Consider the following 13185-nt stretch of genomic DNA (forward strand, 5'->3'; position numbering starts at 1 on the left):
ATTCTCACAAGTGTGAGATGATAATCTCGTGGATTTGATTTGCATTTCTCTGATGATTACTGATGGTGAGAATTTTTTTCATGTGCCCTTTGGCTATCTGCATTTCCTCTTTGGAAAAATGTCTATTCAGTCATTCTGCACATTTTTTGATTGAGTTTTTTTTTAAAATCACCTTTTTAAAAAAAATTTTATTGATTTTTGGCTGCTTTGGGTTTTCGTTGCTGCGTGCGGGCTTTCTCTAGTTGCAGTGAGCAAGGGCTGCTCTTCGTTGTGGTATGTGGGCTTCCCATTGCAGTGGCTTCTTTTGTTGTGGAGCATGGGCTCTAGGTGCGCAGGCTTCAGTAATTGTGGCACGCACACTCAGTAGTTGTGGCTCACGGGCTCTAGAGCGCAGGCTCAGCAGTTGTGGCACATGGGCTTAGTTGCTTCATGGCATGTGGGGTATTCCTTGACCAGGGCTCGAACCCGTATCCCCTGCATTGGCAGGTGGATTCTTAACCACTGCGCCACCAGGGAAGCCCAAGTGGTTTGTTTTTTGATGTTGAGTTATATGAGCTATTTATATATGTTGGATATTAATCCCTTATCGGTCATATCATTTGCAAATATTTTCTCCTATTCATCAGGTTGTCTTTTTGTTGATGGTTTCCCTTGCTGTGCAAAAGCTTTTAAGTTTAGGTAGGTCCCATTTGATTATTTTTGCTTTTATTTCCTTTACTTTAGGAGGCAGAGCCAAAAAAATATTGCTGTGATATATGTAAAAGAGTGTTCCACCTATGTTTTCCTCTAGGAGTTTTATAGTATCTGGTCTTACATTTGGGTGTTTAGTCCATTTTGAGTTTATTTTTGTATATGGCTTAGAGAATGTTCTAATTTCATTCCTTTACATGTAGCTGTCCAGTTTTCCCAGAACCACTTATTGGAGAGACTGTCTTCTGCATTGTATATTCTTACTTTGTTTCTTATAGATCAATTGACCGTAAGTGTGTGGGTTTATTTCTGGGATCTCTATTATGTTCCATTGATCTTTGTCTGTTTTTGTGCCATTACCCCATTGTTTTGATTACTGTAGCTTTGTAGTATAGTCTGAAGTCAGGAAGCGTGATTCCTCCAGCTCTGTTCTTTCTCAAGATTGTTTTGGCTGGAGTGTATTTTTTTTAAAATTAATTTATTTTTTATTTATTTATTTTTGGCTGCGTTGGGTCTTCGTTGCTGTGCACGGGCTTTCTCCAGTTGCAGCGAGCGGGGGTTACTCTTTGTTGTGGTGCGCGGGCTTCTCATTGCAGTGGCTTCTCTTGCTGCAGAGCACGGGCTCTGGGCACGTGGGCTTCAGTAGTTGTGGCACGTGGGCTCAGTAGTTGTGGCTTGCGGGCTCTAGAGCGCAGGCTCAGTAGTTGTGGCGCACGGGCTTACTTACTCCGCGGCATGTGGGATCTTCCTGGAGTAGGGATCGAACCTGTGTCCCTGCATTGGCAGGTAGATTCTTTTTTTTCTTTTTTTTTTTTTGTGGTACACGGGCCCCACTGTTGTGGCCTCTTCCGTTGCGGAGCACAGGCTCCGGACGTGCAGGCTCAGCGGCCATGGCTCATGGGCCTAGCTGCTCTGCGGCACGTGGGATCTTCCCGGATCGGGGCACGAACCCATGTCCCCTGCATCAGCAGGCAGACTCGCAACCACTGCGCCACCAGGGAAGCCCGCAAATTTACTATTATTCCCATTTTACAGATGAAGAAGTTAAGGCAAATAAGTTAAATAACTTTCCTGAGGTTATATAATAAGAGGCAGAATGAGAATGAATTAAAAGTTCTTTTTCCTCCTACAGAGTGCTCAACATTTCTCATCTGAAAAATTGGGATAGTGATTTTATTTTTGACTGTTGTTAAGTTCTCGCACTGAGAGAGAAGTGAAACAGAGAAGTGAAACAGTTGGATCAATGCCTGTCAGTAACAGCAACGTTCTCTTTATTTCCTGAGGTGTTGATATAGGTAGAATGGTTTTAATGGTCTTTGTTCTCCATAGCTTATGTTTTGCTTATAGCTTTTTAAAAAATTGTGGTAAAATATATATAACATAAAATTTACCATTTAAACCATTTTAAGTATATAATTCAGTGCCATTAAGTACATGCACAGTGTTCTGGTTGTAACTTTGAATTATCATTTTCTTCCCTCCAAAACAAATAAAAATAAGCAAAGCTATTTCACTACTCTGTGCACATAATGTTGCTAATCAAAATGTTAGAGTTTAGGGCTTCCCTGGTGGCGCAGTGGTTAAGAATCGCCTGCCAATGAGGGGACATGGGTTCGAGCCCTGGGCTGGGAAGATCCCACATGCCATGGAGCAACTAAGGCTGCATGCCACAACTACTGAGCCTGTGCTCTAGAGCTTGCAAGACACAACTACTGAGCCCACGTGCCACAATTACTGAAGCCCACGTGCCTAGAGCCTGTGCTCTGCAACAAGAGAAACCACCGCAATGAGAAGCCCACGTACCGCAACAAAGAGTAGCCCCCACTCGCTGCTACTAGAGAAAGCCCGTTCACAGCAATGAAGACCCAATGCAGCCATAAATAAATAAATAGATAGATAAATAAAGTTAGTGTTTATAGCATCCTGGGAAATTAGGAGTCAGTAAATAAGTGTATGCATGCATCTGTTTACTTTTGTTTTTTGCACCTAGTCAACAATATTTTCCTGCATATGACAGATACAGCAAAGTTATACTCAGATATAGTATTGCTTTCTAGGAAGTTATAGTATAAAACACAGTGGGAAAAATTAGGCAGCTGTCAATGAATCTAGAGATAAATACAGCTGCATAAATATTTCTCATTTATTTACATACATTAAATGAACATATTGGTTAACCACAAATGTAAGTGTAGATATTTTTGGGTTGAGGAATGTGTTGGTAAATGAATTGCATATTAAGATAGTTTTGAGGCAGAGGCATCACCTTGTCTCCTACCTTTAGAGAGGCTCTTTGAGAAGATTAGTGGGAACTTTTTGAGGTGGCAAGGACAAGATGCTTTGTGAGGGTGGGGGAATAAGTGGGAGTGAAATAATCAGAAGATGGTAAGTTGAAAAATATCCCTGGAAAGTGGGAAAGGACCTAAGTAACTGAGTTTGTTTCAGATAGTCTGTTTAAAACATTTGGAAGGTATAATTGAACTTAGCAATTTTTAAGGGAAATTTTTAGCTAACAGATGAGGGGAAAGTTCTTTCTTTTTACAAGAGTCAGACTAATTAATGAGGACTTTGTAAACGAAGTCAGTGATTCAGAGCTCCAAGAGGCAGTCATTAATCAGAAAGGGTTTCAAAATAAAGGCTCTTTATTTTCTTTTCAGTATAATACTTAAGCCATAATTTGATATATCAGCAGTGGTTTCTCAGCCCTGTTGTTGGTGAGGTCTGTCTCCTTTGTTGAACTTTTCAAAAATCTGAGTTAAACATTTGAGATTCAGAATCCACCTGCATTTTTATAGCCTCCTGGTATAGCGTTGTGTATACGAGTTACAATTTTCCTTTTCTCATTTGTTGTTCTGGCATGTAATATACTTTCAGTAAATATTAGCATAGTTTGAATATCTATGAAATTATATTTCCTGGTACCATATACCGGGAAATATAATAGATTATGGGTTGAAACTTCTCTTTAAAAAAGTATGTGGCAGCCTTTATTATTTATTTATTAGACTTTTTGAGAAACATCCATTAATCCTCCTGTATGCCAGGTGTTGGTGATATGCTAGACATTGGGATAATAAGAGAAATAAGGCAGACTCTGCCTTAAAGAGGATATCAAAAAAGAAAGAAGACATTATTCACTTTCTTTTTGAGTTTGAATCAGATTGTTGGTTTATTGAAAAATGACACCAAACGGTTATCTCTGAAGATTTTAGAGAAGATTTGCTCTCAAAATATTCAGATTGAAGTGTTTGATTTGATAAATGCTTGAACTATTAGTGGAAGCACCAAGTATGAACAATATTTGTTTAAAATTTTTCTCTCAGTGGTAGTAATTAAGAAAATCCTAATCATGAGACTCATAAAAGTTGCCAGCGTGGTAAGCCATGTTCTTGGCAGTATATGATGTTGCACATTGTTAATGGGCTACAGTCATTGGTTTGTGATGAAAAGTCGGCTGGCTCTCCTTCTTAGTTCTCTTCTGCATGAAATTTGCTGACCTCGAAGGTATTATAGGAGGGAAACTAGCTTTAAAGACTGGATTTACTTTTTCAGTTTCATTTATTTCTTAAGCTCTTATTTTCTTACATTTCTGAACTATATTCCTTGCCTATATCAATTGACTGGGACAACAAAATATAGAATATGGCATAAATATTTGTGCCTCTAGTAAAGGCTTAATGGAATCACATTTGGCGCAGTTTGTAACTCTGTGTTGTTTGGTTTCACTCATCCAAATAGAAGTTACCTTTGTTTTACCTAGACTTTTATTAGTTCATTCTAAAAATGTCAGTCATATTTGTCTCCTTTCTCTCAGTACACTCAGTTGTCACTTCAGTCTGACCTCTTCCATCTATCCTCACTGCTGTGGTTGTAGTTTATGTTGTTACTTCCTGCCTGTACTGTTGGAATAGGCATTCATTGGTAACAAGCATGTAAACTGAGACTATAGTTTTTTCTCTAGATTAAAATAAAACTGACTATATGGGAAAACATTTTTTGAACTTGAAAGCACTACACAAAATATAAGTTGTGATTTCTGTTATATTTGCCATCAAGTCACAGTTCACTTAAAAATGATCAGTGGCTTCTTTTAGTCTCTTCTTTCTTGGTTCATTGCCGTTCACTGACGGATAACCCCAAGCCATCTTTCCAGATTCACATCCTACTGCTCCTCCACCCATGCTTGCTAGTGTTTTCTTCCTCCCTCTGGGCAGTACTGTTAGCTGGCAGAGGACAGTTCCTTGTTATGTGGGACTGGCCTCCCCAGCCCTCCGCTGAAGGCCTACAGCAGCAGATGGAGGAGAGGTGAGCAGCGAGGAGCCCTGAGTAGCACTCTCAGTAGAGAGCCAGTCTGCTAGCCTGACTGCTCTTTGTGGGTCCCAGATATCATCTTATTTCCTCTTTGGGTTTGTTCTTGTTTTCTCTTTTTCTAACCCCACTTATTAAAATCCAATTTCTCTTTCCTAATACCACCAAAAATGCAATTGCTTGCATGTAAAAGCCAGTCAGCCATAATTATTTATTAGGAGTAGTACTGTATAATAATAATGTACATATATTATAACATATATAATAATAGTAATAATATATAGTTATGAATAAAACAAGCTTAATCCTTGCCTTCATGAAATTTTATCTTTGCTGCTAAAGTATAAGGGCCTTGAATCTTAAATATTTTAAAGTTCCCCTCCATTATTTTTTTATAATGTGTTGTATATTTTGTTCATTAAGTATTTAAACAGCAGTATTTGACAGTGGAAAAATAGACTTTATACTTTAGGCTCTTGAGGGCCACTGAATACTTTTAATTGGAGCAGGAGTAATATTAGTAGATTTCTACTAACACTTAGAGTTAACTTTAGTACTATAAAGAGGTGAGGGGTTTTACTGTCACTTTCTACATGTTAGTTTTCTAATCAGCCAAGTAATTTTGTGAAAAGTTTTTCTCTTCCAAACATTTATATTGGAAACCAGTTAGGTAAGTAATGCAGTAAACATATTTTTTGAGCGCTTACTATGTGCCAGACACTTCTAGGCACTCAGCAAAGAGCAACAATCAGAACAAAGCCTTTCATCTCATGATTGCATTATAGTGGAGGATTGGACAGTAAGAAAGTAAATACATAATATATGCACTGTGATTAAGTGCTGTGAAGAAAAATATAACAAATAGGAAAGGAGAAGGCTATTTTAGATAGGGAAATAAGATGACCTCCGAGGAGAAACATTTGTGCTGGAATGAACCAACAGTGGGTGTACTTGGGAGAAAGAGCTTTGCAGGCCAAGGAAACTGCAAGTAGAGGGTTTCAGTGAGTAATTTATTAACACTTTTTCCCTTTTATTGTCACTTTAGAATAATCTGTAGATCCCTCTATAGTCTGACCCTCAATGATATTGTCAGTCTTTTCTCAATTACCTAGTCAAATGGTAATAATAATGCCTATTTTATAAACAAAGTGAAATATATAATTTATATATAAATTTATGTAATACGTTATAGACACTCTGTAATTGATAGTTATTGTCATCATTATTTTGTTAGTATAACTATTAGCAGCTTATGTTCTTGCCCATTCATGTCTTCCTAGAGAACACTTGCTCATCTTTTAAGAATCAATGTGTAAATATCACTTTCTCCTCAAATCTTCTTGCTATACAGGACTACTCCCTTAGTTTTACTGCCATTATATATTTATTACATGTCTGTCATTGTACTTGCCATATTTAACTTTGCTTTTACCCTTTGTATACCTGGCTTCTAACCTGAAGTCTGGCATTTATGTATTTTGCTAGATAAGTAACAAATTAAGAAGTTTATTTAGTTGGCTTCTAATATTTATATTTGTTTAAACTTTCAACATATGTCTGTTACTGTGGTAGTATACTTATTGTAAAGGTTTTTTCAAGGGGAGTGTGAATTAAAGGTACGTTATTCTCAAAAGGAGAAGTAATCTAAGAAGTATAGGTCTGTATTTCAGATTATGTCTGTCATTTATGAGGTATCTAGTGATCCCCTTCCTTGGGACACATTTATGCTTCTTGGTTCTCTCTGCTTCTCAGCCAGGTTCTGGCAGTATCTATGATAGCAATCCTTTATTCTTCTCTGACACTGGTGACACTGACGCATTTATGTTCATTATACTGACACTCGAACATGAATTGGAGTCTTGAAGACTGGTGTGAATCCCAGGTCTGTGATTTCTAGGGGTGTGATCTTAAGAAAGTAACTCATTAGTCTCATTTCCTCATCTGAAAAATGGAGATAATATGTTCCTCACACAGGGTTGTAGGGATTACATTATGTACATGAAAGAGCATTGGCTTCTAGAATATATCAGATGTTTCTTATTAGGTGAAATCATTTTAATTCAGTAACTCTGTTTCTGCAGAATCAGATTGAGCGTTTGTTTGGCTTTGGGTAGAGGAAAACAAGGTGGAATTTAACAATGGTGTTGATTGCTGACTTTGGTTAAGTCTTACTCTGTTTCAGCTGATTCCTTTTTTTCTCAGTGGAATGTGCTGGTCTTGATCCAGAGGAAAGAAAGGAATGCTCAGCATAATAATGCTAGAAAGATATATCACACCACATTGCATTTAACACAAGGTGAGGGCACCAAGGGGAGGAAATTTGCCTTAGTTGGGTGTCCAGCACCAAGTACAGGGCCTGGCACATGACAGGCACTCCATATCATGTTTAAATGAACAAGTGATTCTGTTTAGATGAGAAACCTGTTCTGGCTATGGAGTACATAGTGCATTTTGGGTAGCTAAGGTAGATGTCTGTAAGATGTTGGCAAAGGAGACTGATTTTGGTATTTTAGCAGTTGTCTTTGAAACCATTATACCTGATTCATTATATGTACAGTTCTTTTATATCATATTGTATAAAATGCATAAATGTATAAATGTATAAAATTGTATAAAATCATATTGTATAAAAAGCTTAAGCTTTTTAATGTTTCTGCCGTCCTCACTGTTGACTTCGCTTAGAGAGTTTGACAACAAAGCCTATTTAATCAGAGTGAGTGATGCTGAGACTTTCCTTATTGTACTAGTTGTAATAACTTTCACTTCATATGTTTGTTAGCAAAATAAATACGTGTTAAAAATATGTCTGCTGGAGGCAGTAGCATGTTGTATACACATCTTCTTCACACCATGTGTTGTTGTGATACCTGAGAGCTTATATTTTATTTTGCATCCATTCAGAATAACTTGTGGGCATATGAGGGTTCTGGATGTCTTGTGAATTAGGGATCGTAATTGACCATTATGCCTGTAAGTTCTTAGATTTTAGCAAATCTTAATCAGAGTTTTGAATATTTATACACATATTTATGTCACATAACTTATAATTTCATTTTTAGAGAGTTTCCTTTTCTGTTTCCTTCCCTTCTAAGATTAAAGGAATCAAAATTAAGTTTCAGATTAAAAACTTAAAACTATTAAATGTTAAATTGCCAAAATGTTCTATAAGTAGAACATGCAGGTAATATAGGCTTAAATTGTTTTTTTTTTTTAGAAAATTATTAGTTTGTCTCCAGGACTGGCTTCTTTTCTTGTAATTTTTTTTTCCTAAATGCAGAATTAGATATTCTTAGGCCGTTATGGCTGCAATAGAGCTTAGTAAACATCTAGTCTACTTGCTTTATTTTAGAGAGGTAACTAAGATACAAGGACAAGTGATTTGTCCACAGTCAGTTAATTCATAACAGGACCAGATGATAAACTAGATTTTTAACTATTGTTGAGGAGATGGCCAAACTGTGGCTAACCCTTCTGTTATGCTAATAACCACTTTAAACTTTAAGACCATACTGTTCCTAGAAATACATGTGGATCTGATGATGTTTTAAAAGGATATTATTTTAGTGACCTGGTAGAAGTCAGTTCCTGGAATTTGTCAATCCAGCAGTCAGCCAGATTGGGTGTGAGTGAAGTTTTGGCAGTACTTTTCCATTTTGGTATGTAGACTGTTTACTAATTGAGTCAACAGGAGGTAATTTTTACTAATCTCATTTTAAGCCATGAAAAGCCCCACATTCTCTTTAAATTGTTAGTTTTGACAACCTAGATGTGAGGATTCACTCATTTTCCATAGGAAAAGGTTTAGCCAATAAACATATGTTAAGAAAAACATGAAGAACAAGATTTTTAAAAATTCAGTTTTTCTTTGTTGAATCTAAGAAGTTATACATTTTATTTTAAAAGTCATACAGTGGACTCTTGGATTCTGTTAGATAGAAAAATGATTAAAAAATGTCTAAGGATCATGTGAATAGTCTGCATTTCTTTTTCTTGTATTCTTTGTGATGTTTCCCTAGGACTTACATTTTAAACTGGACTATATAAAAATAGCACCTTGTACTCTGTGATGTTTAGTTTTTTTTTCCTTTTTTTAAAAGAGAGAGTTTATCTGTTTTGGGGGAGGAATAATTTATAAATATAATGATCTGGATAAGAAGAATGTAGACAACCTGAATTTAGTACTGGTTTTAGTTGACTAATATCAATTAAATTGAATTATTTATTTTTAGTCAGTGTGTTCATATATTATACTTTTGATGTGAAGAATACCCTACTAGACTTCTTAAAGCCTCTTAGTTTGACTTAGTCTGAAATTTAATTTGTTGGTTTTGTTTTAAATTACATTCTCTTGACTATAGCTTGTGTTTGGGGATTGCAAGTTAGTAATTGCCCTTTGTTCTATTTCAGATCCCTGCATGTCACTGAGTCCACCATGCTTCACAGAAGAAGATAGATTTAGTCTGGAAGCTCTTCAAACAATACATAAACAAATGGATGATGACAAAGATGGTGGAATTGAAGTAGATGAAAGTGATGAAGTAGGTGGAAACCCTTTTTCCCTGGTATTCTCTTAAAACAGAATGACCAAGTTTTTAGTCTTAAATTTTCCCATTATTCCTTGTATGACTGAACTCCTTCATCTTCATCATCTTTAGTTTTTCTCTTCACATTTTAATTTTACCCTTTGTATTTACATGGTTTTTCTTTTTTCTTTTTTTTCACATCTATACAGGTCTTCTCAGTTTTATAAGAATTCCCACTCTGTGTACTTGGGTTTCTCAAACATATATCCTATTCTGACTATGTCAGTTATCTATTGCTGCTTTACAAACCACCACAAAATTTAGTGGCCTAAAACAACATTTTGTTATTTCTCCTGATTCTCTGGGTTGACTGGGCTTTGCTGAGCACTTTTTCTGTTCCCGTAGTTATGGCCTGAGGTCACTGTGGCAGTTGCATTCAGTTGCCAGCTCTGCTGGGCTGGAATATCTCAGATGACCTCTTTTCCATCAGAGTCTCTCTCCATCCAGTCTCTCATCATTCAGGAGTCTAGCTCAAGCTTCCTTACAGCATGGCAGCCAGCTTCCAGGTGGCAGTGTTCCAAGAGAACAAGTTCCCATGTGAAAGTGCTTATCATGCCCCTGCTTGCCAATGCCTGTTAATATCAAATTGTCTTAAAGCAAGTTATTTGGCTGAACTCAGAGTCTGTGTTGGAAAGGATTATACAAGGATATGAATACCAGGAGATGTGGTTTACTGGGGGTCACCAATGTCCTAATCTACTGTACTCACCGTACAAATAAATAGTACTTTATTTCTTAAGCATTCTCATCTTACCCCTGTCTATTGTCCCTTTTAGTTTTCTTCTTAGAGGTTGTGTTCTTTATTTGACTCTGGTCTCATTCTAACCAAATTCCCCAGTCAGTTTTTAGTTCTTTTCACTCTTTTTGTTGTATTTGTCACTGTTGAGATGCTTCTCTTTTAGTTTACATGATACTAAATTACACTATTTTCTACATTATTATCTAATGTTGTATAACAGTGACATCCTCTCATCACATTTTTGTCTAATCACATTGTTATGTAACAGAAACATTCTCTAAAGATCGATTTTTGACTTGCTGTATAAAACATTTACCTTGAGAATGCTCATCCACTTTCAGGTTACTCCTGATGCCTCCATCTCTAAGCCAGTCCAGATTCTGACGTACATATATTGCTTTCTGCCTGACATCTTTTGAGGGCTCTTGTTTTCAGCTTAGTTTATCTAAAGCAAAATCCCAGATCTCTCTTTGAAATCCCTCACTGTTCAATGGCAATTGTGGACCTACTTCTCCTCAGTTTTTACTCTTTTATTTAATTTTTTTAAAGTTTATTTTATTTATTTTAAATTTTTGGCTGCTTTGGGTCTTTGTTGCTATGTGCAGGCTTTCTCTAGTTGTGGCGAGTGGGGGCTACTCTTCATTGCAGTGCACGGGCTTCTCATTGCGGTGGCTTCTGTTGTTGCAGAGCACGGGCTCTAGGTGCGCGGGCTTCAGTAGTTGTGGCACATGGGCTCAGTAGTTGTGGCTCGCGGCTCACGGGCTCTAGAGCGCAGGCTTAGTGGTTGTGGTGCATGGACTTCGTTGCTCTGTGGCATGTGGTATCTTCCTGGACCAGGGCTTGAACTGTGTCCCTTGCATTGGCAGGTGGATTCTTAACTGCTGTGCCACTAAGGAAGTACCAGTTTTTACTCTTTTAAATTAGGAGTTGGCAGACTTTTTCTGTAAAGGGCCAAATTATGCGTTGAAATATGTCCCCCCCCCAAAAAATATTTTGAAGTCCTAACCCCCAGTACCTCATAATGTGACCTTATCTGGAAATAGGTTCATTTCAGATGTAGTTATTTAAGAGGAGTGTATATTGGAGTAACATGGGCTCTTAATCCAATATGACTGGTGTCCTTGTAAGAGAGGAGAACACCATGTGGACAGACAGACACAGGGGAGAAGATGATCATGTGACAGTGGATGCAGAGATTGGAGTTATGCAGCGACAAGTCAAGGAATGACAAGGATTGCTGGTGACACCAAAAGCCAAGAGAAAGGCATGAAACAGATTCTCCCTTAGAGCCTTTCAGAGAGCATGGCCCTGCTGACACTTTATTTAGATTTATAGCCTCCAGACTGTGAAAGAATAAATTTCTGTTATTTTAAGCCACTCAGTTTATGGTACTTTGTTACAGCAGCCATAGGAGACGAATATAGGCCAGCTAGCAAATAGTTTAGATTTGTGTGAGCTGCATGATCTCTGTTGGATCTACTTAACTCTCCCATTGTAGTGCCCAGCAGCCTTAGACAGTATATGAACTAATGGTCATGGCTGTGTTCCAATAAAACTTTGTTTGCAAAGACAGCCATCAGTCTGTAGTGTGCCAACCCCTGCTATAAATAAAATTTTGTGTTCTTAGAATTTAGTCCTTTTTCATTTACCTGTTTTAGTTATTTACTTATTCCATTTTAATCTAGGTATTTATTATCTTATGCCTAGATTATTACCTCTAATTTTTTCCTCTCTAATCATCATGCATATCACTTTTGAGAGTGTCTTTCTCTAGCTAAGAAATTTAACAGTGATTTCTTAGTACTTATTAGATCAGATATTAACTCTTTAGTCTTTTTTTTTTTTTTACTATCTCTGCATCAGCTGATTCATGCTTACTGAGAGATAATCTCTTCTCATTGTGGTTAAATCATTTTAATTAGAGTTCAGTTCTATTAATACCAAAATCATGGCTTTCAGTTCAAAGTAGTCAAATTTATTTCTTTCATTTTTGGAACTGCAGATGACAGGATAGTCCTATTTTACATTGTTTCCAACTTAAAAAGTATTTGAAGTATGTAAATATATTCTGTTGGTCGTAAAGTAGAGTAAATGAAATGAAGTTGATGATTATTAGGAATTTTACTTGCTGGAATATAACAAAGTTGTTGTCATTTATTGAGGGTCACTTTATTATACTGAGTAATTCATTCTCTCAACATCATCACCATTCCTTCTCTTTCTTCCAGTACAAACACACACATACACACAATAAAATCAAGCTATAAAACTACTTTTTAGAAGTAATACTCTGAATTATTAGTGATGAATTGTTCTTTCTAATCCTCCCAAGATTGTCTAAATTGTTTACTTAGTTGCTAATATAGTTGCTTAAGATTTTGATTATCAAATATTAAAAATCTACTTAATAAAATTACTTTTGTTATTAATTGATATATCAAGTTATAAATATTACTACTCTGGGGTGTTTTCTGACACCAACCAGTTCTTCAGTTTTCCAACACCAACTGCATTTCCAACAATTCAATTCAATTCTGACGCTCTCTCCCTGATCCCACAAGTTAAAGGGCTCAGTCTCATAATACTGCCCTTACCTCAGATCCCAGTCACAAGTCTCTGGTTATGTTTTTGAACTTCTGACTGACTGGCGATAAATCTGGGGTTCCCATGGCTCCTTCCTCAGGTTTGAACATTTGCTGGGTATGTATCTGAAAAAAACAAAAAAACACAAATTCAAAAAGATACATGCACCCCAGTGTTCATAGCAGCATTGTTTACAATTGCCAAGATATGGAAGCAACCTAAGCATCCATCAGCAGATGAGTGGGTAAAGAAGATGTGGTACATAAATACAGTGGAATACTA

The 13185-nt window shown here is 36.8% G+C and overlaps 1 protein-coding gene across 3 annotated transcripts in view; it reads left to right on the forward strand.

Annotated features, from left to right (window-relative positions):
• STIM2 (stromal interaction molecule 2) overlaps positions 1-13185 on the forward strand; it is a 169285-nt gene that overhangs the window by 56830 nt on the left and 99270 nt on the right. For all 3 annotated transcript variants that reach the window (XR_013827958.1, XM_079919372.1, XM_079919373.1), the window contains one exon: positions 9406-9536. Coding sequence is in view for 2 of the 3 variants with exons in the window: in XM_079919372.1 (XP_079775498.1) it covers positions 9406-9536 (131 nt within the window). In the remaining variant the exon portion in view is untranslated. The remainder of the gene's footprint in view (positions 1-9405; positions 9537-13185) is intronic.

This window comes from Stenella coeruleoalba (genome assembly GCF_951394435.1).
Source record: "Stenella coeruleoalba genome assembly, chromosome: 4".
NCBI lineage: Eukaryota > Metazoa > Chordata > Mammalia > Artiodactyla > Delphinidae > Stenella > Stenella coeruleoalba.